Genomic DNA, 27,839 nt, shown 5'->3' with positions numbered 1-27,839 from the left:
GGTCACTGCCGTCTTCCTCGAATCCGTACACTACTATGTCGTCGCATATGGATAGGACATTTTCGAGGTCTCCGAAGTTTTCCTGCATGGCTCTTTGGAACTCATCTTGGGCAGATTTGACTCCCATGGGGTACCTGTTGTACATGTATCTGCCATGTGGGGTAATGAATGTTGTGAGACGTCTCGACTTTTCGTCCAGTTTCAAATGCCAGTAGCCGGACTTGATATCGACTTTTGTGAACCATCTAGCGTTGTCTAGTTCCGCAGTGATGTCTTCGAATGTCGGAGTCGCATAGTGTGGTCTGTGCACTGCTTTATTTAAGTCTCGGGGGTCGAGGCATAGCCTGACCGATCCGTTCCTTTTAGTGGTACAGACGAATGAGTTTACCCAGGGCGTTGGGTCCTTTACAGGGGAAATTATTCCCTGGGCCTCTAAGGAGTCCAACTCCAATTTCAACTTTCCTTTTAGGGATATTGGGACTCGACGTGGTGGGTGGACAACTGGTGGTACTTCGGGGTTTAAATGGATGGTGTGTTCACCTGGCAGACAACCAATGGAGTCGAATACGTCTGGAAATTCCTCAATGATTTTCCTCCTTTCTCCAAGGTTTCCCATCGTACATGGTTCCTGCACGGGGACCGGTTTCATGTCGTGCGGGGGAGTAGGCCGGGATGCTTTGTCCGTCACATGAGTTGTGTCCGTTTTTATAGCCAAGTTAAGGGTGACTAGCACTAATTCTCTTGATGTTTGGAGTCCTATTAGTATAGGGTCTCTTGATTTCACCACGTGAAAGGTCGCTTTAATGAACTTGTCGCGGGATCTGACCCCTAAACGACAGGTCCCTTCTTGGTCTATCGTTGAGCCTCCAAACGCAATTAGCCTTATAGCTGATTTTTCCAGTGGTACTCCTTTCAGTTCCTTGAATACCTGTTTAGGTAACAGGTTGCTCATTGCACCTGTGTCGATTTTCGCGTCAACCTCTATTTGGGCTTTGCTGTTGCCTATCTTCAGTTTTGTGAAAGCTTCTGTGGTCGCTAACGGTAATTCCTTTACTGTGTGAAAGTACAGCTCCTCTGTGGAACTGTCGTCGTTGCTACCCATATGTGCTGCTGCCATGTGGATTTTATTCTTATTATATTTCCTCTGTGGCTGGAATGACTGTCTGCGTGTGTGCCCCTCGTCTCCCATTTTAGAGTGGCAAACTTTAGCAGAGTGTCCCTTTTTATTGCATTTTAGGCAGTATTTGCCTTTAGCTGGGCATTTATATTGATAGTGTTTTGTGCCACAATTACCACATGTGGTAGGTCCACTGGGCTGTCTGGCTCTAACTGCGAGTGTAGAGCTGTCTTCTACTGCTGTTGTACGTAATGCTTCCATTTGTTTACACGTGGCTTCTTCTGTCTCAACGATTCCGAGTGCTTTCTCGATCGTGAGATCGCTTCCTTCTCTTATTAGGGACTTTTGTGCAGACTGTAAATAAATACCGAATATGAATAGGTCCAACACAATGGTCTCTTCCACCGTCCGACCGTATTCACACTGTTTGGCTGTCTGACGCAGCCGACTTAGAAATGCGTGTGCCGATTCATCCGCGTTTTGTTTACATTTTAGTAGGTTGTGTCTAGCTACACGAAAGTTCGATCGCGGATTCGCATATTCCTTAAAAAATTGGATATATTTATCCAATGTCCTTTCTTCTCCCTGTCGAAAGGGAAAAGTGTCACTTATTTCCTGGCCCTCGATACCAGACCATATTAGCAAGTAATTTAACTTTGTGTCTGAATCTACGTCTTTCATTAGGCCGTCGAAATATAAATGAACTTGCCTGATAAATCGGTCCATTGATTTGGCCAAATTTGAAGTGTTCCAATCGATTGTTGGAGGTGGTAGTTGCGAATATGTATTCATCGTCGATTGCGAGAAAAATACCGACACCACGTGTGTTTTTGTATTAATTTTTTTTTAGATCCCGAAAATGTTCGTTTTTTTTTTTGTTTTTTTTTTTTAGGGTAATATTGTTACTATTCCTTTGATTCTTTAGAGGATCCCACTTCAGACACCATGTCGTGATAATACATACTTTGGAAGCATTGATAAACAGACTCGAAGGTGGTGTAAAATGCGTTCTTTATTGTCTAGTAGTAAACGTTGCACTGAGAAACAATGGCGGACGAGATTCATACGTCACGGGCCAAGGGGCATAACTCTAGGCGACTAATAGTCTCTTAGCCTATATTATGACAGAACTCAACATCAATAAAACCAAATATTTAACAAGGGACGAAACAAGGCCGAATTCTACTGTTAACAATACCAAACAAATGTCTTCAAGAATCACTGCTGCCAGAAACTTGAATCCTAGTTCAGAGCACACATGAATGCTGAAGTGGAGAAGCACAACTCGAGTAATAATCGATAAGATCTGTGACAGAAATCTAAGATTTATCGCTTAGTCATCTGATCAGTCGCAATTTATGGTGCTGCATGTTGGCAAATCACAAAGGAGCTAAACAACCGTCTCAATGTTGCATTATCATCATTACTTGAACATATCATTAATGACAATGTTCTCCGACAATATGGAGTGGCATCAATTGTTAACAAGCTCCGTGAATCTTGATTAAAATGGTATGGTTATATCCTGCAAACTAACTAAAGCATTATCAATGTAGTGTATGAGTTGACAGTTAGGGGCTGATAGGCATGAGGACAGTCAAAACAGGGTTGCCTCAATATGCTTCAAGACTTTAAATCGCCTGTGTACACCATGATCAGTTACACAATCAAAGGAAATGGAGGGACAAAATAATATCTGCGATGCAAGACTGTGGAAGATCATTTAAAATCTGTTTCATAGGAGAATGGGATGAAAACATTCATCAGAGCCCAATATTTATTTTGATTACACCTATCAATAGATTGAAGAACAATAACAAAAGTGATGACTTTTCCAGACAGGACAGGAATCGGAACATCTGATATGAATGTAATTCTGTCAGTTCTTTTAATATGCAAAACATTTTTTCTGATAACTAACTAGTCATTATCACATTGCAGGCAAACTTTTTATCACATTTGAAAAGGTAAAAATGGTATTTTCATTGAACGATTCTCTTGGTTGATGAGAGATCAAATTGCTTTTTTCTGTTTTAAACATTTTCTAAGTATAACTTTCACAATGAATAAAATATTTGTGAAATGTTTTTAAGATGTATTTAAATCCTTAAAATGTTATTTGTTTTTCGTTCACTGAGAAAATCAAAATATAATCATTTTGTTAAATACAAAAAACAATTTATGCATAAAATCAAAATTGAACATATCAAAAAATGAATGAAACAAAATTGAACATATAAAACATTATTCATATTTATCAAAATTATTCATTTTTATCAAAATTATTCTTATCAAAATTATTCATTTTCATCAAAATAATTCTTATCTATCAAAATTATTCATATTTACCAAAATTATTCATATTTATCAAAATTATTCATATTTATCAAAATTAGTCATATCTATCAAAATTATTCATATCTATCAAAATTATTCATATCTCAAAATTATTCATATCTACAAAATTATTCATTCTTATCAAAATTATTCATTCTTATCAAAATTATTCATTCTTATCAAAATTATTCATATCTCAAAATTATTCATTTTTATCAAAATTATTCATTTTCATCAAAATAATTCTTATCTATCAAAATTATTCATCTCTTTCAAAATTATTCTTATCTATCAAAATTATTCATATGTATCAAAATTATTCTTTTTTATCTAAATTATTCATGTTTATCAAAATTATTCGTATTTATAAAAATAATTCATTTTTATCAAAATTATTTATATTTATCAAAATGATTTATATCTATCAAAATAACTCATTTACAATCAAAATTATTCTTATCTATGAAAATTATTCATTTTTATCCAAATTATTTATTTTTATCAAAATTATTCGTTTTTATCAAAATTATTCATTTTATCAAAATTATTCATTTTTACCAAATTATTCTTACCTATCAAAATTATTCATTTTTATATACATTATTTATGTTTTTCAAACTTATTCTGATGTATCAAAATTATTCATATCTATCAAAAGTATTCATATCTATCACAATTATAAATATCTATCCAAATTATTCATATCTATCACAATTATAAATATCTATCACAATTATAAATATCTATCACAATTATAAATATCTATCGAAATTATTCATATCTCAAAATTATTCATATCTATCAAAATTATTCATTTTTACCAAAATTATTCTTATCTATCAAAATTATTCATATCTATCACAATTATTCATTTTTATCAAAATTATTCATATCTATCACAATTATTCATTTTTATCAAAATTAATCATATCTATCAAAATTATTCATTTTTATCAAATTATTCATATCTATCAAAATTATTCATTTTTATCAAAATAATTCATATTTATCAAAATTATTCTTATCTATCAAAATTATTCATATCTATCAAAATTATTCATATCCATCAAAATTATTCATATCTCAAAATTATTCATTTTTATCAAAATTATTCATTTTTATCAAAATTATTCTTATCTATCAAAATTATTCATTTTCATCAAAATAATTCTTATCCATCAAAATTATTCTTATCTATCAAAATTATTCATATGTATCAAAATTATTCTTTTTTATCTAAATTATTCATGTTTATCAAAATAATTCATATCTATCAAAATTATTCTTATCTATCAAAATTATTTGTATTTATAAAAATAATTCGTTTTTATCAAAATTATTTATATTTATCAAAATGATTTATATATATCAAAATAACTCATTTACAATCAAAATTATTCTTATCTATGAAAATTATTCATTTTTATCAAAATTATGTATTTTTATCAAAATAATTCGTTTTTATCAAAAATTATTCATTTTATCAAAATTATTCATTTTTACCAAATTATTCTTACCTATCAAAATTATTCATTTTTATAAAAATTATTTATGTTTTTCAAACTTATTCTGATGTATCAAAATTATTCATATCTATCAAAAGTATTCATATCTATCACAATTATAAATATATATCAAAATTATTCATTTCTATCAAAATTATTCATTTTTACCAAAATTATTCTTATCAAAATTATTTATTTCTATCAAAATTATTCATATCTATCACAATTATACATTTTTATCAAAATTAATCATATCTATCAAAATTATTCATATCTAACAAAATTATTCATATCAAAATTATTCATTTTTATCAAAATTATTCATATCTATCAAAATTATATATCGATCAAAATTATATATTTTTATCAAAATTAGTCATATCTATCAAAATTATTCATATTTATTAAAAGTATTCATATCTCTCAAAATTATTCATTTGTATCAAAATTATTCTCATCTATCAAAATTATTCATTTTTATCAAAATTATTCATTTTTATCAAAATAATTCATATCTATCAAAATTATTTATATTTATCAAAATTATTCTTATCCATCAAAATTATTCATATCTATCAAAATTATTCATTTTTATCAAAATAATTCATATTTATCAAAATTATTCTTATCCATCAAACTTATTCATATCTATCAAAATTATTCATTTTTATCAAAATTATACATATCTATGAAAATTATTACTTTTTTAATCAAAATTATTCTTATCTAATAAAAATTATTCTTATCTATACAAAATTATTCATTTTTATCAAAATTATTCATATTTATTAAAAGTAAATAATTCATATTGATCAAAATTATTAATATCTATCAAAATTATTCATCTTTATAAAAAATATTCATATCTATTAAAATTATTCATTTTTATCAAAATTATTCATATCTATCAAAATTATTCATATTTATCAAAATTATTCATGTTTATCAAAATTATTCATATCTATCAAAATTATTCATTTTTATCAAATTATTCTTATCTATCAAAATTATTCATTTTTATTAAAATTATTCTCATCTATCAATATTATTCATATTTATCAAAATTATTCATATCTATCAAAATTATTCATATCTATCAAAATTATTCATATCTCAAAATTATTCATTTTTATCAAAATTATTCATTTTTATCAAAATTATTTTTATCTATACAAAATTATTCTTATCTATCAAAATTATTCATTTCCATCAAAATTATTCTTATCTATCAAAATTATTCATATGTATCAAAATTATTCTTTTTTATCTAAATTATTCATGTTTATAAAAATTATTCATATCAAAATTATTCTTATCTATCAAAATTATTTGTATTTATAAAAATAATTCATTTTTATCAAAATTATTTATATTTATCAAAATGATTTATATATATCAAAATAACTCATTTACAATCAAAATTATTCTTATCTATGAAAATTATTCATTTTTATCAAAATTATGTATTTTTATCAAAATTATTCGTTTTTATCAAAATTATTCATTTTATCAAAATTATTCATTTTTACCAAATTATTCTTACCTATCAAAATTATTCATTTTTATAAAAATTATTTATGTTTTTCAAACTTATTCTGATGTTTCAAAATTATTCATATCTATCACAATTATGAATATATATCAAAATTATTCTTATCTATCAAAATTATTCATTTTTACCAAAATTATTCTCATCTATCAAAATTATTTATTTTTATCAAAACTATTCTTATCTATCAAAATTATTCATATCTATCACAATTATACATTTTTATCAAAATTAATCATATCTATCAAAATTATTCATATCTAACAAAATTATTCATATCAAAATTATTCATTTTTATCAAAATTATTCATATCTATCAAAATTATATATCGATCAAAATTATATATTTTTATCAAAATTAGTCATATCTATCAAAATTATTCATATTTATTAAAAGTATTCATATCTCTCAAAATTATTCATTTGTATCAAAATTATTCTCATCTATCAAAATTATTCATTTTTATCAAAATTATTCATTTTTATCAAAATAATTCATATCTATCAAAATTATTTATATTTATCAAAATTATTCTTATCCATCAAAATTATTCATATCTATCAAAATTATTTATTTTTATCAAAATAATTCATATTTATCAAAATTATTCTTATCCATCAAAATTATTCATATCTATCAAAATTATTCATTTTTATCAAAATTATACATATCTATGAAAATTATTACTTTTTTAATCAAAATTATTCTTATCTAATAAAAATTATTCTTATCTATACAAAATTATTCATTTTTATCAAAATTATTCATATTTATTAAAAGTAAATAATTCATATTGATCAAAATTATTAATATCTATCAAAATTATTCATCTTTATAAAAAATATTCATATCTATTAAAATTATTCATTTTTATCAAAATTATTCATATCTATCAAAATTATTCATATTTATCAAAATTATTCATGTTTATTTAAATTATTCATATCTATCAAAATTATTCATTTTTATCAAATTATTCTTATCTATCAAAATTATTCATTTTTATTAAAATTATTCTCATCTATCAAAATTATTCATATTTATCAAAATTATTCATATCTATCAAAATTATTCATATCTATCAAAATTATTCATATCTATCAAAATTAATCATATCTCAAAATTATTCATTTTTATCAAAATTATTCATTTTTATCAAAATTATTCTTATCTATACAAAATTATTCTTATCTATCAAAATTATTCATTTCCATCAAAATTATTCTTATCTATCAAAATTATTCATATGTATCAAAATTATTCTTTTTTATCTAAATTATTCATGTTTATCAAAATTATTCATATCAAAATTATTCTTATCTATCAAAATTATTTGTATTTATAAAAATAATTCATTTTTATCAAAATTATTTATATTTATCAAAATGATTTATATATATCAAAATAACTCATTTACAATCAAAATTATTTTTATCTATGAAAATTATTCATTTTTATCAAAATTATGTATTTTTATCAAAATTATTCGTTTTTATCAAAATTATTCATTTTATCAAAATTATTCATTTTTACCAAATTATTCTTACCTATAAAAATTATTCATTTTTATAAAAATTATTTATGTTTTTCAAACTTATTCTGATGTTTCAAAATTATTCATATCTATCACAATTATGAATATATATCAAAATTATTCATATCTATCAAAATTATTCAATTTTACCAAAATTATTCTTATCTATCAAAATTATTTATTTTATCAAAACTATTCTTATCTATCAAAATTATTCATATCTATCACAATTATACATTTTTATCAAAATTAATCATATCTATCAAAATTATTCATATCTAACAAAATTATTCATATCAAAATTATTCATATCTAACAAAATTATTCATATCAAAATTATTCATATCTATCAAAATTATATATCGATCAAAATTATATATTTTTATCAAAATTAGTCATATCTATCAAAATTATTCATATTTATTAAAAGTATTCATATCTCTACAAAATTATTCATTTGTATCAAAATTATTCTCATCTATCAAAATTATTCATTTTTATCAAAATTATTCATTTTTATCAAAATTATTCATTTTTATCAAAATAATTCATATCTATCAAAATTATTTATATTTATCAAAATTATTCTTATCCATCAAAATTATTCATATCTATCAAAATTATTCATTTTTATCAAAATAATTCATATTTATCAAAATTATTCTTATCCATCAAAATGATTCATATCTATCAAAATTATTCATTTTTATCAAAATTATACATATCTATGAAAATTATTACTTTTTTTATCAAAATTATTCTTATCTAATAAAAATTATTCTTATCTATACAAAATTATTCATTTTTATCAAAATTATACATATTTATTAAAAGTAAATAATTCATATTGATCAAAATTATTAATATCTATCAAAATTATTCATCTTTATCAAAATTATTCATATCTATCAAAATTATTCATTTTTATCAAAATTATTCATATTTATCAAAATAATTCATATTTATCAAAATTATTCATTTTTATCAAAATCATACATATCTATGAAAATTATTACTTTTTTATCAAAATTATTCTTATCTAATAAAAATTATTCTTATCTATACAAAATTATTCATTTTTATCAAAATTATACATATTATTAAAAGTAAATAATTCATATTGATCAAAATTATTAATATCTATCAAAATTATTCATCTTTATCAAAATTATTCATATCTATCAAAATTATTCATTTTTATCAAAATTATTCATATTTATCAAAATAATTCATATTTATCAAAATTATTAATCTTTATCAAAATTATTCATATCTATCAAAATTATTCATTTTTATCAAATTATTCTTATCTATCAAAATTATTCATTTTATTAAAATTATTCATATTTATCAAAATTATTCATATTTATCAAAATTATTCATATCTATCAAAATTATTCATATCTATCAAAATTATTCATATCTATCAAAATTATTCATTTTTATCAAATAATATCTATCAAATTTATTCATTTTTATCATAATTATTCTTATCTATCAAAATTATTCTTATCTATCAAAATTATTCATTTTTATCAAAATTATTCATATCTATCAAAATTATTCTTATCTACCAAAATTATTCTTATCTACCAAAATTATTCTTATCTATCAAAATTATTCATATCTATCAAAATTATTCATATTTATCAAAATTATTCATATTTATCAAAATTATTCATATCTATAAAAATTAATCATATTTATCAAATTTATTCATATCTATCAAAATTATTCATATTTATCAAAATTATTCATACCTATCAAAATTATTCATATCTCAAAATTATTCATTTTTATAAAAATTATTCATATCTCAAAATTATTCATATCTATGAAAATTATTCATTTATATCAAAATTATTGATATTTTATAAAAATTATTCATGTTTATCAAAATTATTCATAACTATCAAAATTATTCATATCTATCAAAATTATTCATATCTCAAAATTATTCATTTTTATCAAAATTATACATATCTATGAAAATTATTACTTTTTTATCAAAAATTATTCTTATCTAATAAAAATTATTCATATCTTTACAAAATTATTCATTTTTATCAAAATTATACATATTTATTAAAAGTAAATAATTCATATTGATCAAAATTATTAATATCTATCAAAAATTATTCATATCTATCAAAATTATTCCATTTTTATCAACCAATTATTCATATCTATCCAAGACATTATTCCATCCAGCCCACCCCACAATAAATTATTACCCGCCCCCCCGCAAAATTATTCATACTCTATCAAAATATATTCATCATTTATCAAAATTATTCATTATCTATCAAAATTATTCATATCTCTTATTATCAATTATTCATATTTATCAAAATTATTCATATTTATCAAAATTATTCATATCTATCAAAATTAGTCATATCTATCAAAATTATTCATTTTTATCAAATTATATCTATCAAATTTATTCATTTTTATCATAATTATTCTTATCTATCAAAATTATTCTTATCTATAAAAATTATTCCTGTTTAATCAAAATTATTCATTTTTATCAAAATTAGTCATATCCAACAAAATTATTCTTATAAAAATTATTCATTTTTATCACAATTATTCTCATCTATCAAAATTATTCATTTTTATACAAATTATTCTCATCTATCTAAATTATTCTTATCTATCAAAATTATTCATTTTTATCAAAATTATTCATATCTATCAAAATTATTCTTATCTACCAAAATTATTCTTATCTATCAAAATTATTCATATCCATCAAACTTATTCATATCTATCAAAATTATTCATATTTATCAAAATTATTCATATCTATCAAAATTATTCATATCTATCAAAATTATTCATATCTATCAAATTTATTCATATCTATCAAAATTATTCATATTTATCAAAATTATTCATACTTATCAAAATTATTCATATCTCAAAATTATTCATTTTTATAAAAATTATTCATATCTCAAAATTATTCATATCTATGAAAATTATTCATTTATATCAAAATCATTGATATTTATAAAAATTATTCATGTTTATCAAAATTATTCATATCTATCAAAATTATTCATATCTCAAAATTATTCATTTTTATCAAAATTATTCATTTGTATCAAAATTATTCATATCTATCAAAATTATTCATTTTTATCAAAATAATTCATATTTATCAAAATTATTCTTATCCATCAAAATTATTCATATCTATCAAAATTATTCATTTTTATCAAAATTATACATATCTATGAAAATTATTACTTTTTTTATCAAAATTATTCTTATCTAATAAAAATTATTCTTATCTATACAAAATTATTCATTTTTATCAAAATTATACATATTTATTAAAAGTAAATAATTCATATTGATCAAAATTATTAATATCTATCAAAATTATTCATCTTTATCAAAATTATTCATATCTATCAAAATTATTCATATTTATCAAAATAATTCATATTTATCAAGATTATTAATCTTTATCAAAATTATTCATATCTATCAAAATTATTCATTTTTATCAAATTATTCTTATCTATCAAAATTATTCATTTTTATTAAAATTATTCATATTTATCAAAATTATTCATATTTATCAAAATTATTCATATTTATCAAAATTATTCATATCTATCAAAATTATTCATATCTATCAAAATTAGTCATATCTATCAAAATTATTCATTTTTATCAAAATTATTCATATGTATTAAAATTATTTGTTTTTATCAAAATTATTCAAATCTATGAAAATTATTCATTTTTATCAAAATTATTCATATCTATCAAAATTATTCATTTTTATCAAAATTATTCATATCTATCAAAATTATTCATTTTTATAAAATTATTCTTATCTATCAAAATTATTCATTTTTATAAAAATTATTCAAATCTATGAAAATAATTCATTGTTATGAAAATTATTCATATTTATCAAAATTATTCATATTTATCAAAATTATTCATATCTATCACAATTATTCATTTCTATCAAATTATTCTTATCCATCAAAATTATTCATTTTTATAAAAATTATTCATATCTATCAAAATTATTCATTTTTATAAAAATTATTCATATCTATCAAAATTATTCATATCCATCAAAATTGTTCATTTTCATCAAAATTATTCATATCTATAAAAATTATTCATATCTATCAAAAGTATTCATATTTATCAAAATTATTCGTATTTATAATTCATATCTATTAAAATTATTAAAATCCGGAGAAACTATTCATATCTAAGGTATTAATATCTATCCAAATTATTCATATTTCAAAATTATTCATATTTATCATGGAAATTAATATCCATTAAAATTATTCATATATACCTAATTTATTCATATCTAGTGAAATTATCCATATCTACACAAAATTATTCATATCAATAAAAATTATTCATATATAAAATTATTGATATCCATGAAAAGTATGTATATCTACCGAAATTATTCAAATCTATCAAAATTATTCTTATCCATCAAAATTATTCTCATCTATCAAAATTATTAATTTTTATCAAAATTATTCATATCGATCAAAATTATTCATATCGATCAAAATTATTCATTTTTATCAAAACTATTCATATCTATAAAAATTAGTCATATTTATCAAAATTGTTCATATTTATCAAAATTATTCATATCTATAAAAATTATTCATATCTATAAAAATTATTCATATCTATAAAAATTATTCATATCTATAAAAATTATTCATATCCAGGGAAGCTATTCATATCTATCCAAATTATACATATGTCAAGAAGATTTGTATCTACTGTAGGAATTCATACATATTTAATTCTATCTATCGAAATTATACATATCTATACAAAATTATTCATATCTATCTAAATTATTCATATTTATAAAAATTATTTATATATTTCAAAATTATTCATATTTATCAAATTTATTCGTATTTATAAAAGTTATGTATATTAATCAAAGTTATTCATATCTAGCGAAATTATTCATATCTATTAAAATTATTAAAGTCCGTAGAAACTATTCATATCTATTAAGGTATTAATATCTATCCAAATTATTCATATTTCAAAATGATTCATATCTATCATAGAAATTAATATCCATTAAAATTATTCATATATACCTAATTTATTCATATCTAGTTAAATTATCCGTATCTACAAAATTATTCATATCAATAAAAATTATTTATATCCATCAAAATTATTCATATCCATGAAAAATATTTATATCGATCCAAATTATTCATATCTAACAAAATGATTTATATTCATCAAAATAATTCATTACAAAATTATTCATATTTATCAAAATAATTCATATCCATCACAATTATTCATATCTAACAAAATTATTCATATCCATCAAAATTATTCATGTCCATCAAAATTATTCATATTTATCAAAATAAATCAAGATGATTCATATCTAGCAAACTTATTCATATCTAGCAAACTTATTCATATCTAGCAAAATTATTTCTATTTTTCGAAATTATTTATATTTATCAAAATTATTCATATCTATCAAAATTATTCATATCTATCAAAATTATTCATATCCATAAAAAGCATTCATATCTATCGCAATTATTCATATTTATCGAAATTATTCATATGCATGAAAAGTATTTATATCTATCAAAATTATTCATATCTATAAAAATTATTCATATGCATGAAAAGTATTTATATCTATCAAAATTATTCATATCTATCAAAATTATTCATAGCTATCTAAATTATTTGTACTTATTAAAGTTATTTATGTTAATCAAAATTATTCATATCATCAAAATTATTTATATCTATTAAAATTATGAAATTCCGGGGAAGCTATTTATATCTATCGAAGGTATTTATATCTATCCAAAGTATTTATATCTGAAAATGATACATATCTATATACATGATGACACTACCATCTATGGTAGCACATCTAAGACAGTAAACGACCAAGTTCTCTCCGATTCTCTCTCCTCTGATCTTGATCACGTTGTACAATGGGGAAAGGAGTGGCTGGTTACTTTTAATGCATCTAAAACCAAGCTTCTATCTTTACATCATCAACGTTCTGATCCCCATCTGGCATCAATTAAAATGAATGGCTCTCGTCTTGGGGAGGCCTCAAGTTTTGACAGGCTTCTGGGCTTGACCTTTACTCCTGATCTTAAATGGAATACGTACATCAAATCTGTTGTCAAGGCTGCTGGAAAATGGTCGGATCCTTCTATCGATCCAGTAGATATCTCACTACTGATGCAATTCTCTATCTATATAAGAGCCAAACACGTCCAAGGATGGAGTACTGTTGCCACATATGGGTAGGAGCTGCTAGAAAAGACTTGTCCTGCCTTGATAGGGTTCAAAATAGACTTCGTGGCCTGGTGGGAGATGTCCTTTTCTCTTCGCTGCAACCTCTGTCTCACAGAAGAGATGTTGCGAGTTTGTCTCTGCTTTATCGTTATTTTCATGGAAAGTGTTCAACTGAGCTTCAATCTATGGTCCCCCCTCGCCAAACTTTCACAAGAAACACTAGACTAGCTGAAAACATTATCAATAATTTTCCTCACTCTTTATCTGTACCTAAATCTAAACATAGATTCCATGATCAAAGCTTCTTTCTTAGAACTGCACGCCTGTGGAATTGTGTTCTGCTTTCCAGCTTTCTATAATATGGTTGTCTTCAAGTCCAACGTGAACAAATTTCTGATGAGCCGTTCCACTTAAGTTAACAAATTTACCGAACTTCCATTACTATCGATTACTATATTGTCCTTTTGACTACTCTACACTCTTCAACCCTTATCCTTGAGTGGCCTATCGGCCTTGATAAGTGGTGACGTTTATGTAAAAAAAAAAAATCTATCGTAGGAATTTATATCCATTAAAATTATTCATATATACCCAATTTATTTATATCTATAGAAGGTATTTAGATCTATCAAAAGTATTTATATCTATTTGAAGGTATTCATAGCGATCGAAAGTATCCATATCTATTAAAATTATCCATATCTATACAAAATTATCCATATGTATCAAAATTGTTCATATCCATCAAAATTGTTCATATCCATCAAAATTATTTATATCTAGCAAAATGATTCATATCTATCAAACATTTTTATATCTATCAAAATTATTCATATCTATCAAAAATTTTTATATCTATCAAAATTATTCATATCTATCAAAATTGTTCATATCTATCAAAATTTGCAAAGTTAAAGCAAACAACTTTTTACATTTTAATTTCTAGTAATACTGTTTCAATTAACTGCTCAATAATCAAAATGCTTACATTTCATGTAATTGGTTCTGAATGTTTATAAATTAATGTTTCTTTTTTTCAAGGAAAATCAAATTAGTAAATTCTCTATTTCAATCTGATGGAAAAATAAAAAATAGATACAAGTGTAAAAATCGATCAATGTTAAATTTTGAAAGTCTAAATGCAATAAAGACCAGCACAAATTTCAAATAATCAAAACTACATTTTCTCTGAAGCTGCATTTTTTTTGTTTGGAAATTATATTGACATATAAGATACAAGATACAAAAGATTCTAATAAATTGAATCTCATCTATGTCAAGAGGGATCAAAACCATAAAGTCATCTTCATTTCATTCTTTTTTTTTTTAGTTTGATATTTTAGAAAATTATTCACACATTTAATCGCTTTGCAATTCTTCCATTTAATTAAATTGAGTAACTATATTCAAACACGATACAACTTAATTCCTTAAAAGTTCAGTTATGTGTTCATAACAAAATTACTAATTGAATAAGATCCAGCTAAATCCTTTTTAACATGAGGATATGCATTAAACTCTACACAAATGCTCAATTTTATATTAATATTATGAGAAAATGATGGAAAACTATAAAATCTGTTAACTATATTTTGTTCCAATAGTTTTTCAACTATTTAAATTTATTAATAATTATTTTTAATCACAAAATTGAGAACTTTAACAAAAATATTGATAAACTTTTCCTAAATCTATCACAACTTTTAAAAAATTCAGTTGAAAATTTTATCATTTATAAAATTTTAAATTAAAAAAAAAAAAAGAATCAAATGAAGCAATATATAAAACTGCATAAAGTGTAAAATTATCAAAAAATCTTTATTGGAAATTTTATGATTGATAAAATCTTATTTATAATATTTTATATTTTAGAAAATTTTCAGTCATATTTTTCGCAAGTTTTCCATTTTACACTTTATACAGTGAATATAGATTAATTCTTAAAAAGTTAACAGCATTAATTTTTTTAGCACAACTTTAATAAAATTTTCCTTTCTTTTGTAACAATTTCAACTTTATTCAGGCAGTTCAAATATATATATATATATATATATATATATATATATATATATATATATACTAGCAAAAGTACCTGTCGTTGACTGGGTTCAAAAATAGCCTACAGAAAATGGACTCTGATTTATGAAAGTATGATAGGTTATGAAAAGGAAGAGTTGTAAAGAGATAGCTTCGAATTTGGAGGTATCAAAACCAAAGCAAAATATGATGAAAGTAAAAATAAAATAGATAAACCCTATAATTTATTATACCATACCTGTTCACACTGAAACACTTATCACAATATTCTGTGGATCTATATTGAAAAAACCTTGTAAAACTTTGTGACATATTTCCATTCTATGGAGGTTACCATCCCTATTTAAGTTAAAACATACTTCTCAAAGTATTATTTTGTACATCTATATTAAAAACACTTTTAAACGTTTTTTTTTTTTTAATTTTTTATTTCCATACTTTGTGGACCAGGCGCGTACGCAGACCCCACAATTTTAATGAATCATCATTATGCCAGATCAAACATACCTATTGCTGTGTCCCAATATATCTTTTATCATTATATGTGATCAGTTTTCTATAATAGTCAACCATATAGGAGCCTATTCGTGACCAGACACACACACAGACTTTCAGCTTTATATTGTACTAGCAAAAGTACCCGTCGTTGACTGGGTTCAGAAACAGCCTACAGAAAATGGACTCTGATTTATGAAAGTATGATAGGTTATGAAAAGGAAGGGTTGTAAATTTGGGTTGAATTTGGGGGTATCAAAACCAAAGCAAAATATGATGAAAGTAAAAATAAAATAGATAAACCCCATAATTTATTATACCATACCTGTTTACACTGAAACACTTATCACAATATTCTATGGATCTATATTAAAAAACCTTGTTAAACTTTGTTACATATTTCCATTATATGGAGGTCAGGTGCGAACGAACATCCCATTATTTTATTATACCATATTTCTTCAAACTGAAACATAATTATCAAAGTATACTTATGCATATATATCTATCTAGATATGAAAAGTCTTTATTAAAGTTTGTGCCTATTTCCATTCTATGGAGGCCAGGCGCGAACGCAAACCACACAATTTTATTATACCATCCCTATTTAAGTTAAAACATACTTATCAAAGTATTCTCATGTACATCTATATCAAAAACACTTTGTAAACAGTTTTTTTTTTAACTTTTAAATTTTTTATTTCCATACTTTGTGGACCAGGCGCGAACGCAGACCCCACAATTTTAATGGACCACTGTTCTGCAGGATCAGACATATCCATTCCTGTGTCTCGATACATCTTCTATCATTATATGTAATTAGTTATTTAAAATAGTCAATCATATAGGAGCCTAATCGTGACCAGACACACGCACATACACACAGAGACATTCAGCTTTATATTATATATATATATATATACATATAACGTGAGAGGTTTTTAGCGCTGACATTGATATTAAAAGCCTACTTATTCTATTTAGAAATTATTAAAACGAACTTTTTAATATACTCAGCCATGGATATGCAAGCGACTACATGCAGGTTAACTAATTTGAATATTACTCGAAAAACGAGCATTAATTAATTACTTAATCATTTTTATGTTTTCTGATTAGATGTTTGGTTTCATTTCACGATTATGATGAATTCTATTTATGCATAGTTTCTACATTTTGAATAATTGCGTAGAATTTAAGATGAAAATGTTCAAGCATACGTTCAACTATATAACAAACGATATTATTGGATCACAATGCAAACGACTTTGGATATCATTAACACCCCTAAGCTGGATTTTTTTTAATTTTTAAATTTTTTTATTTTCATACTTTGTGAACCAGGCGCGAACGCAGACCACACAATTTTAATGAACCACTGTTCTGTCAGATCAAACATACCCATTCCTGTGTCTCGATGCATCTTCTATCATTATATGTAATCAGTTTTTTATAATAGTCAACCATATAGGAGCCTATTCGTGACCAGACACGCACACACACACACCCACACCCAGCTTTATATTATATATATATTAAGACCGTCAAAAGTAATATATATATATATATATATATATATATATATTACTTTTGACAGTCTTAATAAAATTTTATTGTAACATCTAACTTTTCAATGTTTTGGATCAATCAGGTTGAGAATTCTTTTCTGAATTTCCTGGCCATTTGTCAGACATGTTCTACAAGTTGATTGATGAAAACTCATTATTTTAAAGGAAAGATAATTCTGGAAGTTTTGATACATAAGTAAATATAAAATAAACTGTCATTTTATTTGAAATGAAATAAATTCACTTTTTTGGATGTAGAAATTTAACCAAATTGAAACACATAAAACAATAATTAAAAGAAAAAAAAATATAGGAAATAAAAAATCTGATATTGACCAAAGCAGTGTCAGCCAATATTAGATGATTAACATTTTTTGTCCAAAATATTGGCAATTTTTTTTGCAGGAGAATAGAAACCACGTGAGCAAAAGTGGATGGCGATTTAGAGAATGTTCATATTCATGAATTCAAATGCAAAGAAAAGAAAAATCCTAATGACATAAAAATTCAAAAAATCTTTCAAATGTGTTGTGTATAGGAAAAAAGACATTTTTATTTTAAATCTTTCATGCTGGACACAAGTCACCAGTAGTTACTGTGTTACAGTCAACTTTAAATAATATTTTTATATAAGAAATGTAAACAATATGAAGATTTATTTAAGAATTAAAAAAACATAAATATAATTTAGATATCTTTAGCATTAATGAATAAAAATTTTTTTTAATTTTTTTAACATTATTTCAAAACAAAATATTTTATTAGTAAGTTTTTAAAATGTCTCATACTTATCGTTAAAAAAAGGAAAGCAAACATAAAAATATATTGAATAATGTTAATTAGTTTGTAAAAGTAAGGAGAAAACATTAGCCATTATTTGCCATTTGAAAAATATTAAAAACTGAAATAAAAATATAACAAATAAAATAAAATCATTTAAACAATAAATGCTTGTTGCCTACTTAAAAAGCTTTTATCTTGATGGAAAAAAATCCTTGTAAAGTTCCAGCTTTAACATTAAATCTCATAAATATCTTCAAATTATGGATTTAATACCTTCGGTTTAGTTTATGTCTCTGTAATTTGGTTTGTGCGGTTTTATGCCTTCCTATTTAAAGAGTATCTTTAAAAAATAAAAATAATTAAAAGCAAACAATTCAGTATAAATTTTCTATTAACAAAAGGCCAATTTGTACAAATTTCATTTGTGATAGATATAAATGCAAGCCAAACATTTTGTTTTAGAACAAAGAACGTCATCCAAAGTCTCTTGCAAATTTAGTGTTTCTGCTTCAATCATCATTCAAACGAATCATATTTGCTTGGACAAAACTGATTTAAAAGTCTGAAATAGCAAAACAAATCCGAACACAGTATTATTTTTTTACTCGACCTACAAATTGCAATGGGATATAATCCAATATTGAGAAAGAAAACCTTGGATAAATTGAAGTGAAAACATAATTATGAATCCAGTTTTTACGAATTGTCATCTAGAACGATAACAAAAGAAACATATGAAGCATATATTGGTTTTTGCTTCATGATGCAAAAATAAATTGATGACTGGTTGAAGAAAGCTCATATGTGGAAGGAAAGCGAATAGTAGATAAACTCCAAAATATGTACGTCTCTGTTTTTTGTGTAGTTTCTTTTCTTGCTTTATAAAGAATTATCAGATGCAAATTTAGTCTTTAATGCTTTACCAAAGTTACGCATTCTTTTACCAAAGTCTTTCACATTGCTTTTGACACCGGAACAAGAACTGTCAGAAGTATGTTCAAAAACTCGCGTTAAGAATAACTCTGAAAAAAATGAAAATATATATACATAAAAAAAATGTGTGAAGATAAGAAAAAATAAATTTATTACACTTATTTGATATCAAAATTTAAATTAGTTTTTAACAGCAAAGCAAAATCTTCCCAATTAGTTTAATTTGTACAATTGAATTGGCAATAGATGAAATGTAAGCAATCTTTGCTGCCTGTGATTCTTATAACAGTGATATGACTTTTTCTTCTTATTTTAGAAACCAGATGGAAAGTAAAAATATGTAGAATAGAAGACAAGCGTTTTATTCTAACATTTATAAAACAACTTTATCTTTGTGAGTATGCTTGTATAGGGAAAAGGGTTAGTATCAAGAAAGGATTTATGCATATGGACATAGATGAAAGCTTAGACAGATATGGATGCATGTTAAAGTTAGCAATAAAAGTGTGCAAGTATGGATGGGAACAAAAGATTAGGCAGTCTTGTGATAGAAGGAGAGTTCATATATGGATGGTTTAAGTTTTTTTGTGAAAGCTTGGTAAGGGGGGACCAGTCAACCAATTGCTATGAAAATATTGATAGAGCAGAGGTAGGCTCATAACGTCTCTTAATATCTTAAGAGGTTAAACCTTGACAGACAATCACTCACTTACTGACAATGACTTTAGATTTGTCAACATAAATGTCTCTGTGGATATATTGCCGATAAACCTGGCCTTGTTGCTTGAGAGTCGAATGGACATCACAGAAATCCAAGATTTATGACACTATTTGATAGTGTCAGTTATTTCATCAATAGAGAACCCACTGGTCTTTTCACTGATGGTGTGCTAGGGAGCATATAAAATAAATACTGGGTATTGATATGTTTTCAAGCCTGTCTCCATAGAGATGTGAGGAATCTGAAAGTAGTTGCTTTACTGAACTGATGAGAGAGAAAGACTGCCTGCTTGGCTAGAGCAAAAGATCGATCGCTCTGCAGTTGCACGCAGCCAGTTCAGTAAAACAATCTGTTTCATATGAGATGGGGATGAAAACATTCATCAGAGCCCAATATTTATTTTGATTACACCTATCAATAGATTGAAGAACAATAACAAAAGTGATGACTTTTCCAGACAGGACAGGAATCGGAACATCTGATATGAATGTAATTCTGTCAGTTCTTTTAATATGCAAAACATTTTTTCTGATAACTAACTAGTCATTATCACATTGCAGGCAAACTTTTTATCACATTTGAAAAGGTAAAAATGGTATTTTCATTGAACGATTCTCTTGGTTAGGAAATTCTAATATTGATGAGAGATCAAATTGCTTTTTTCTGTTTTAAACATTTTTTTAAGTATAACTTTCACAATGAATAAAATATTTGTGAAATGTTTTTAAGATGTATCTAAATCCTTAAAATGTTATTTGTTTTTCGTTCACTGAGAAAATCAAAATGAAATATAATCATTTTGTTAAAAGACAAAAAACAATTTATGCATAAAATCAAAATTGAACACATAAAAATGAATAAAACAAAATTGAACACATAAAAATGAATAAAACAAAATTGAACACATAAAAATGAATAAAACAAAATTGAACATATAAAAATGAATAAAACAAAATTGAACATATAAAAATGAATAAAACAAAATTGAACATATAAAAATGAATAAAACAAAATTGAACACATAAAAATGAATAAAACAAAATTGAACATATAAAAATGAATAAAACAAAATTGAACATATAAAAATGAATAAAACAAAATTGAACATATAAAAATGAATAAAACAAAATTGAACATATAAAAATGAATAAAACAAAATTGAACACATAAAAATGAATAAAACAAAAGCAACTTACCTAAAGAACCGGTGATTTCTAACAGTGAATGCTTGAACACATCAAACATTTGGGTTTCTGTGAACCATTCCAGGAACTTACGGATACTTTTGGAATTAACACTGCGAATAAATTGTTCCCGCTAATAAGAAATTATAAAGAAGAAGGAAGGGAGGGTTAGAAAGAATTTGATTTGCAAATAATTTATTTGTTTTTTACTCTTTTTCACCCCAAACAAGGCATATCACAACTTGGAATATAAGGGACTACAACTTGGAATTATGTTTAACAGGAGACTGCGATCAGTTGAGCAGTAAGATGTCTATTCATATTACATTTAAACTTCAGCAGGTGAGTATAGTCAAGGAAGCAGGACAAAGAGAGAATTTCAAAGTCTAGAAATCCAAGGGAAGAAACTATTAAAGGCTTTTTTGCATATACAGACTTCCAACAATGAAAGGATGGGGTTTTGCTGCTTGTGGGGTTAATTGACAGTCAAGAGTGCACAGGTGCTATTTCCATTAAAGTACTTGTAAAACATACAGGGATGCAACATTATGGCAATAGGACATAGGTTGGATCTTTGAAACTCACTTTTAGACTCTGTCTATAATTATTTATTTTCAGACTGTCTAAAAGTGAGAGACTACTTGTAGATGCACCAGTCCAGATATGGCAAAAATATGGTCTTGTAAAGATATCGGATGCTTTCTTGTATGAGTAATTTGGGTTTGTATTACTGTACACATAGATTCGAAAAAGTTGTCAAAAAACAACTATATAACAAATAAATATTATCAAAGGCAAGATAAGTTACTTTTCTACCAAACTGGATATATTTTTCGTGTTTTTATTCAATGTAACATGTTTATTCAGCCCGAAAAAAATAGTGTTTGCCGATGTATTGGAAAATTCAAAATGGCGCCCGACTCTCTCTTTAACACGGTAAGTTCGGGAAAAGGTGTTATAAATAATAAACTAGACAAAATACTATTAAAAACCCACCGAATATATGTCAACCTATGTCACAGTAACATATATTGAGTGAGTTTCTAACAGTATTTTGTCTAACTGATGAAAATATTGCAATCTCCAAAAAACAAGCGGGAACTTCCCAAACAAATCAGCAAGTAAAATTCAGTCACATGATACAACAATCATCATCATTAGAAATAAAGAGAAAGAGTAAGAAAAGAAGAGAAAAAAGAAAGGAAGAAAGATTAAGTAAGAATAAAATTCCAAGACTGAAACACATTTTAAGAACATACTTAAAGCAAAGTTCAGCAATGTTTTTCAAGAAGGTCTTGAATGTTGTTGTAAACTTAAAGTGACTTTAAAACAGAAGGCAGATGCAAAGCCAGTCTTCAGACCAAAACGTCCATTATCATATGCAACTTTAGCTATAGTAGAAAAAGAATTGGATCACCTACAACAAGGAGTAATCCAACCTACAAATTACTCATCCTCGGCAGCATAATTTCATATGTCAGTGTGAAGAAGGCTAATGACAAAGTATGCCTGTGCAGACTTTAGCACAGGAGCATCTGTTCTCAAAACTCAATGCTGGAACTCGTTTTGCAAAACTGGACCTTGCAGATGCATATCTACAAATGGAAGTTGATGAAGATTCCAAAAATCTTCTCATTATTAACACCTACAAGGGGTTATTTCAATTTAACCGCCTTTGATTTGGAGTTAAGTCAGCTCCAGTAATATTCCAACAAACTATGGATACAATGCTCACAGGATTGCCAGGAGTTTCTGCCTACATCGATGATATTATCGTTACAGGCACATCCCAAGAGGAACTTCTGCATCATCTTCTGTGCGGATCGAATTCAACAATATGGATTTCACTCAAGACAGACAAATGCAAATTCTTCCAAACTGAAATACCTTGGATTCATATTTGACAAAAATAGTCGAAAAACAGATCCGAACAATATTCAGGCAATAAAGCAGATGGCAGCTCTAAAGGATGCTGCAATACTACAAGCCTTTTTGGGCCTTGTAAGTCATTATGGTTCCTTCTTACCCGAACTGTACAAGTTACTGGGGCCTCTGAATAATCTTTTACAAAAAGATACCAAATGGAACAGGTCAAGCACATGTAAAGAATCATTTGAGAAAACTAAAACACTTCTTAGTTCTGATCTATTGCTGACATATTACAATCCATCATTAGACATCACTGTTGTGATGAATGCTTCAGACCAGAACAGGATTTGCCAATAGGCTAACCAGGCTGAAGCTTAGGGCCTCAAAGTCCAGGGGCCTTGAAATTCAATTTCATAGTTTGTGATTGTTGCCAGACATTTAAAAATTGTTGCACACTTAATTACATGAACTTTGTTAATGTTATGTTGCATATTAATTGCAAGTGATTGGATCAGTACAGGTATTTATAGTGATAAATTCCTCTGGCTATTTATAAAAAAATTCAAATTTAGTCTCTATTCTTTAATCTGGATACATTATAAACGAGTAATTTTCATTTTAATTTTTTTTTCTCAACACTTAAATACTAGGGGAGGATCAACTTATTGAATCTCGGTCAGTGTTCTGTTGTAGATTTTATAGATGAAAAAAATCTACTTCGACATATTTCATTTCATCCATTCATCACTCCATCATTAATAAACAAAACTTGGATAAATACTTACCTATTTGTAATATTATTAATAAAATTCAATTTAAACCAACGTGTTAAAAATTTTGTGACAATTTAACAACATTTATTGTCCTTTATTGAGTTATCTCCCTTGAAAATTTATGGCACATCTACGTGTTATAATTTTTAGATTGCAATCTAACAGGAACATTTTTTATACTACATTTTTATTAAAAATTGTAAATGTGTCAAAAAGTCCAACAAAAAACGTTTGTCAAATACTAGGTGGGATACACATGCAAAAGCCATGGAAACTATTTTGGAAAGTTATAGTGCTATCACTTTTAGACATTTGCACTCCAATGTGACTGAAAAGGGTGATATCAGGCTTCATGCTAGCAACGTTTTGCAAAAAATGGAAAAATTGACATTTGTTGCATTTTTGGACCAGAGTGATTGGTCGTTTTCACAGGGTTAGCAAAGCCCTTCAAAAATCTGAATTGTTATTAAGTATCTGTGCTCAATTGTACAATTCATTCTTAGACTTTCTAAGTGAAATTAAAGATGTGTTTAATGAGTTTAATCAGCAAGCAAAAGCTACCTTGCCGAATATGAACTAGAGCTGTCATTAAAAGATAAAGAAATGCACCTGAAGTTTATTCCTATGCTTGATGCACTTGAAGCTAATTTAAAAAGAAGAGCTATCGTGTATTGTGACATTGCAGAAATGTTCCATTTTGTTGTTACTCTGAAAGCTACTAAGGAAGAAATTGTACGAGGGGTAAAACTTTTAAAAGAAGCGTATTCAAAACTTACTGATGAACTTCTTCATTTTCATTTGTACACAAGACAAACGCAAGGCTTTCAGAAGAGGAAGAGCAATCTCCTTCCTTTTCTCATAAGAACCTTTATCAAATTATTTGCAAGGAAAAAATTCACATTACCTTTCCTAATGCGGAAGCAATATTAAGACTATTTCTAATCTTAATGGTCACTAACTGCTCAGGAGAGAGATCTTTCTCAAGGCTCAAAAGAATTAAAAATGAACTGAGATTCACAATGTCTCAAGCATTCTGTACACTGAGAATAACAAACTTAAATATATAAATTTTGATAAATTGTTGCATGATTTTTAAAAAAATTTCATAACTTATTTGATGGCTGCATGTCCTCTTCTAAACTTTGCATTTATTGTAACAGCTGTTTAATTCAATAAACTAAAATCAAAAGCAAAACTGCTTTAATTAGATTTTTTTTTTTTTTTTTTTTCTAATTTTGCACCCATGACTGGGGAGTGTGAAAAGAGCTGATAGTTTCATGCACTCATATTTTTAATATTAAGTAATGATATGTTATATTGTTTAGAGAGAAATCGGAGTTGAAAAATAAGGGGGCTTCACAAATGGAATAGCCTAGGGCTTCTTATTGTCTAAATTCCGCCCTGCTTCCGACTATGGAGGTGGAGCAGTAATATAGCATATTTTTCCTGATGGAAGCGAAAAAGCACACATATCAAAGTTGTTAATGTCTACTGAACGAAAGTATAGCCAAATTGAGAAACAAACCCTAGCAATTATTTATGCGGTAAAACAATTTCACAAAACGCTATATGGCTGGCAATTTACTCTGATCATAGACCCTAAGCCCTTATTAAGTATTTTTAGTTCCAGGAAAGGAATTCCAGTTTATACAGCAAAACAAAGATGGGCAACTATGCTTTTAGATTACGACTTTTTCTATAAAGTACCAATCAGGCTACAAAATTGGCCAGGCAGATGCGTTATTGTTGGAGACGACTCTCCATGGGATTAATGACGTCACTTCCTCTGGTGATGTCACTTCTGGTAACGAGTAGCGGTGCCCGGAGTCAGAGAACCAGTGCCAAGGAGGTTATGTTGAAGAATGGTATTGCTCAACCTGCTTTTGCCTGTAATATATGTGAATACATGTTTGTTTCTAAAAGTCGTGTGTTCCTTTTATTTTATTACCATTTAATACCATAACAACTGGCAATGTACGGATTCGACTTTCACACGGGTTAACTTCACAAAAAAGGAAAAAAATGAAATTAATTTGTCTTCAAAAGAACTTCGGATTTACAAGCTAAGAATTCGGCTGGCAATTACTTTCTAAAAACAGGAACAACTCGAGACACGTCGAGGAGTCAGGCACAACATTCATTAGAAGGATGACCTTCAGACCAGAAAAATACTCACCCCAAAAAAGCAAAGCTGGAAGTAAGAAAACTCAGGCTACACCTAATAAGTACCACCCAGTCACAAGGCCCGGATCTCCTAAAAGCCTGTGCTATCACTGCGGTGGAAAACATTGGTCGAGTCAATTTTTTTACAAAGATAAGTACTGCAATGAATGTGGAAAGAAGGGCCACAAAGCGATCCAGTGCAGGAAGAACAAGGACAAGAACAGCGTCCGACAGACTAGGTCTGACTTGGATTTGGATAAGAACTGGCGCAAATATGTCACAGTTAACATTGCAAATAAAACTGTGCACCTACAATTGGATTCCGGATCACACCTATCCATCATTAACCTTAAGATGTGGAAAAGGCTAAGGAAACCAACCATGCAGAAGACGAATAAATCAGCTCCAGCTGTGATAGGCGATAAAGTGGAATTTGAGAGAGAGCTCACAATTCCGGTGACCTTAAATGGTGTTACTAAAAAAGTGAAAGTGTACGTACATAGGATATCCAAAAACCTGTTTGTGACTGACTGGATGGAGCGATTCGAATTGTGGGACCAACCTATGAATAAATTCTGTCATAGGGTAGAAGACTCGTCTACAGAGGCACAACAACTGAAGGACAAGTTAGAAGAGAAATTTCCAGAAGTATTCTCACCAGGACTAGGAAAATGTACAAAGGCTATAACAAGATTTGAACTAAAAGAAAACACTCTGCCCGTTTTCAAGAAGAAACGAAATGTCCCATTTGCAGCAACAGAGAAAATTGACAAGGAATTGGATCGGCTAGAAGAGGCTGGAATACTATCGAAAGTAAGCAGCAGTGATTGGGCAGCCCCTATCATATATGTGACCAAGAAAACTAACCAGATTTGTGTATGTGCGAATTTCTCCACGGGTCTGAATGCAAAGATTACCACTATCCACTTCCCACACCAGAGGAGATATT

General features: G+C 26.1%; 1 protein-coding gene across 15 annotated transcripts in view; it reads right to left on the bottom strand.

Annotated features, from left to right (window-relative positions):
• Nucleotides 1-19,620: 19,620 nt before the first annotated feature.
• LOC145293152 (uncharacterized) overlaps nt 19,621-27,839 on the bottom strand; it is a 589,140-nt gene continuing 580,921 nt past the window's right edge. For all 15 annotated transcript variants that reach the window (XM_080139591.1, XM_080139597.1, XM_080139585.1 and 12 more), the window contains 2 exons: nt 22,098-22,218; nt 19,621-20,269 (listed from right to left, as the gene is read on the bottom strand). In XM_080139591.1, coding sequence (XP_079995717.1) covers nt 20,127-20,269; nt 22,098-22,218 — 264 coding nt within the window. In that variant the 3' untranslated portion in view covers nt 19,621-20,126. The remainder of the gene's footprint in view (nt 20,270-22,097; nt 22,219-27,839) is intronic.

The sequence above is a fragment of the Euprymna scolopes genome, chromosome 14 (assembly GCF_053919585.1).
Source record: "Euprymna scolopes isolate OS-2025 chromosome 14, ASM5391958v1, whole genome shotgun sequence".
In the NCBI taxonomy this organism is placed as follows: Eukaryota; Metazoa; Mollusca; class Cephalopoda; order Sepiida; family Sepiolidae; genus Euprymna; species Euprymna scolopes.
This window is presented reverse-complemented; position numbering and strand designations above follow the sequence as displayed.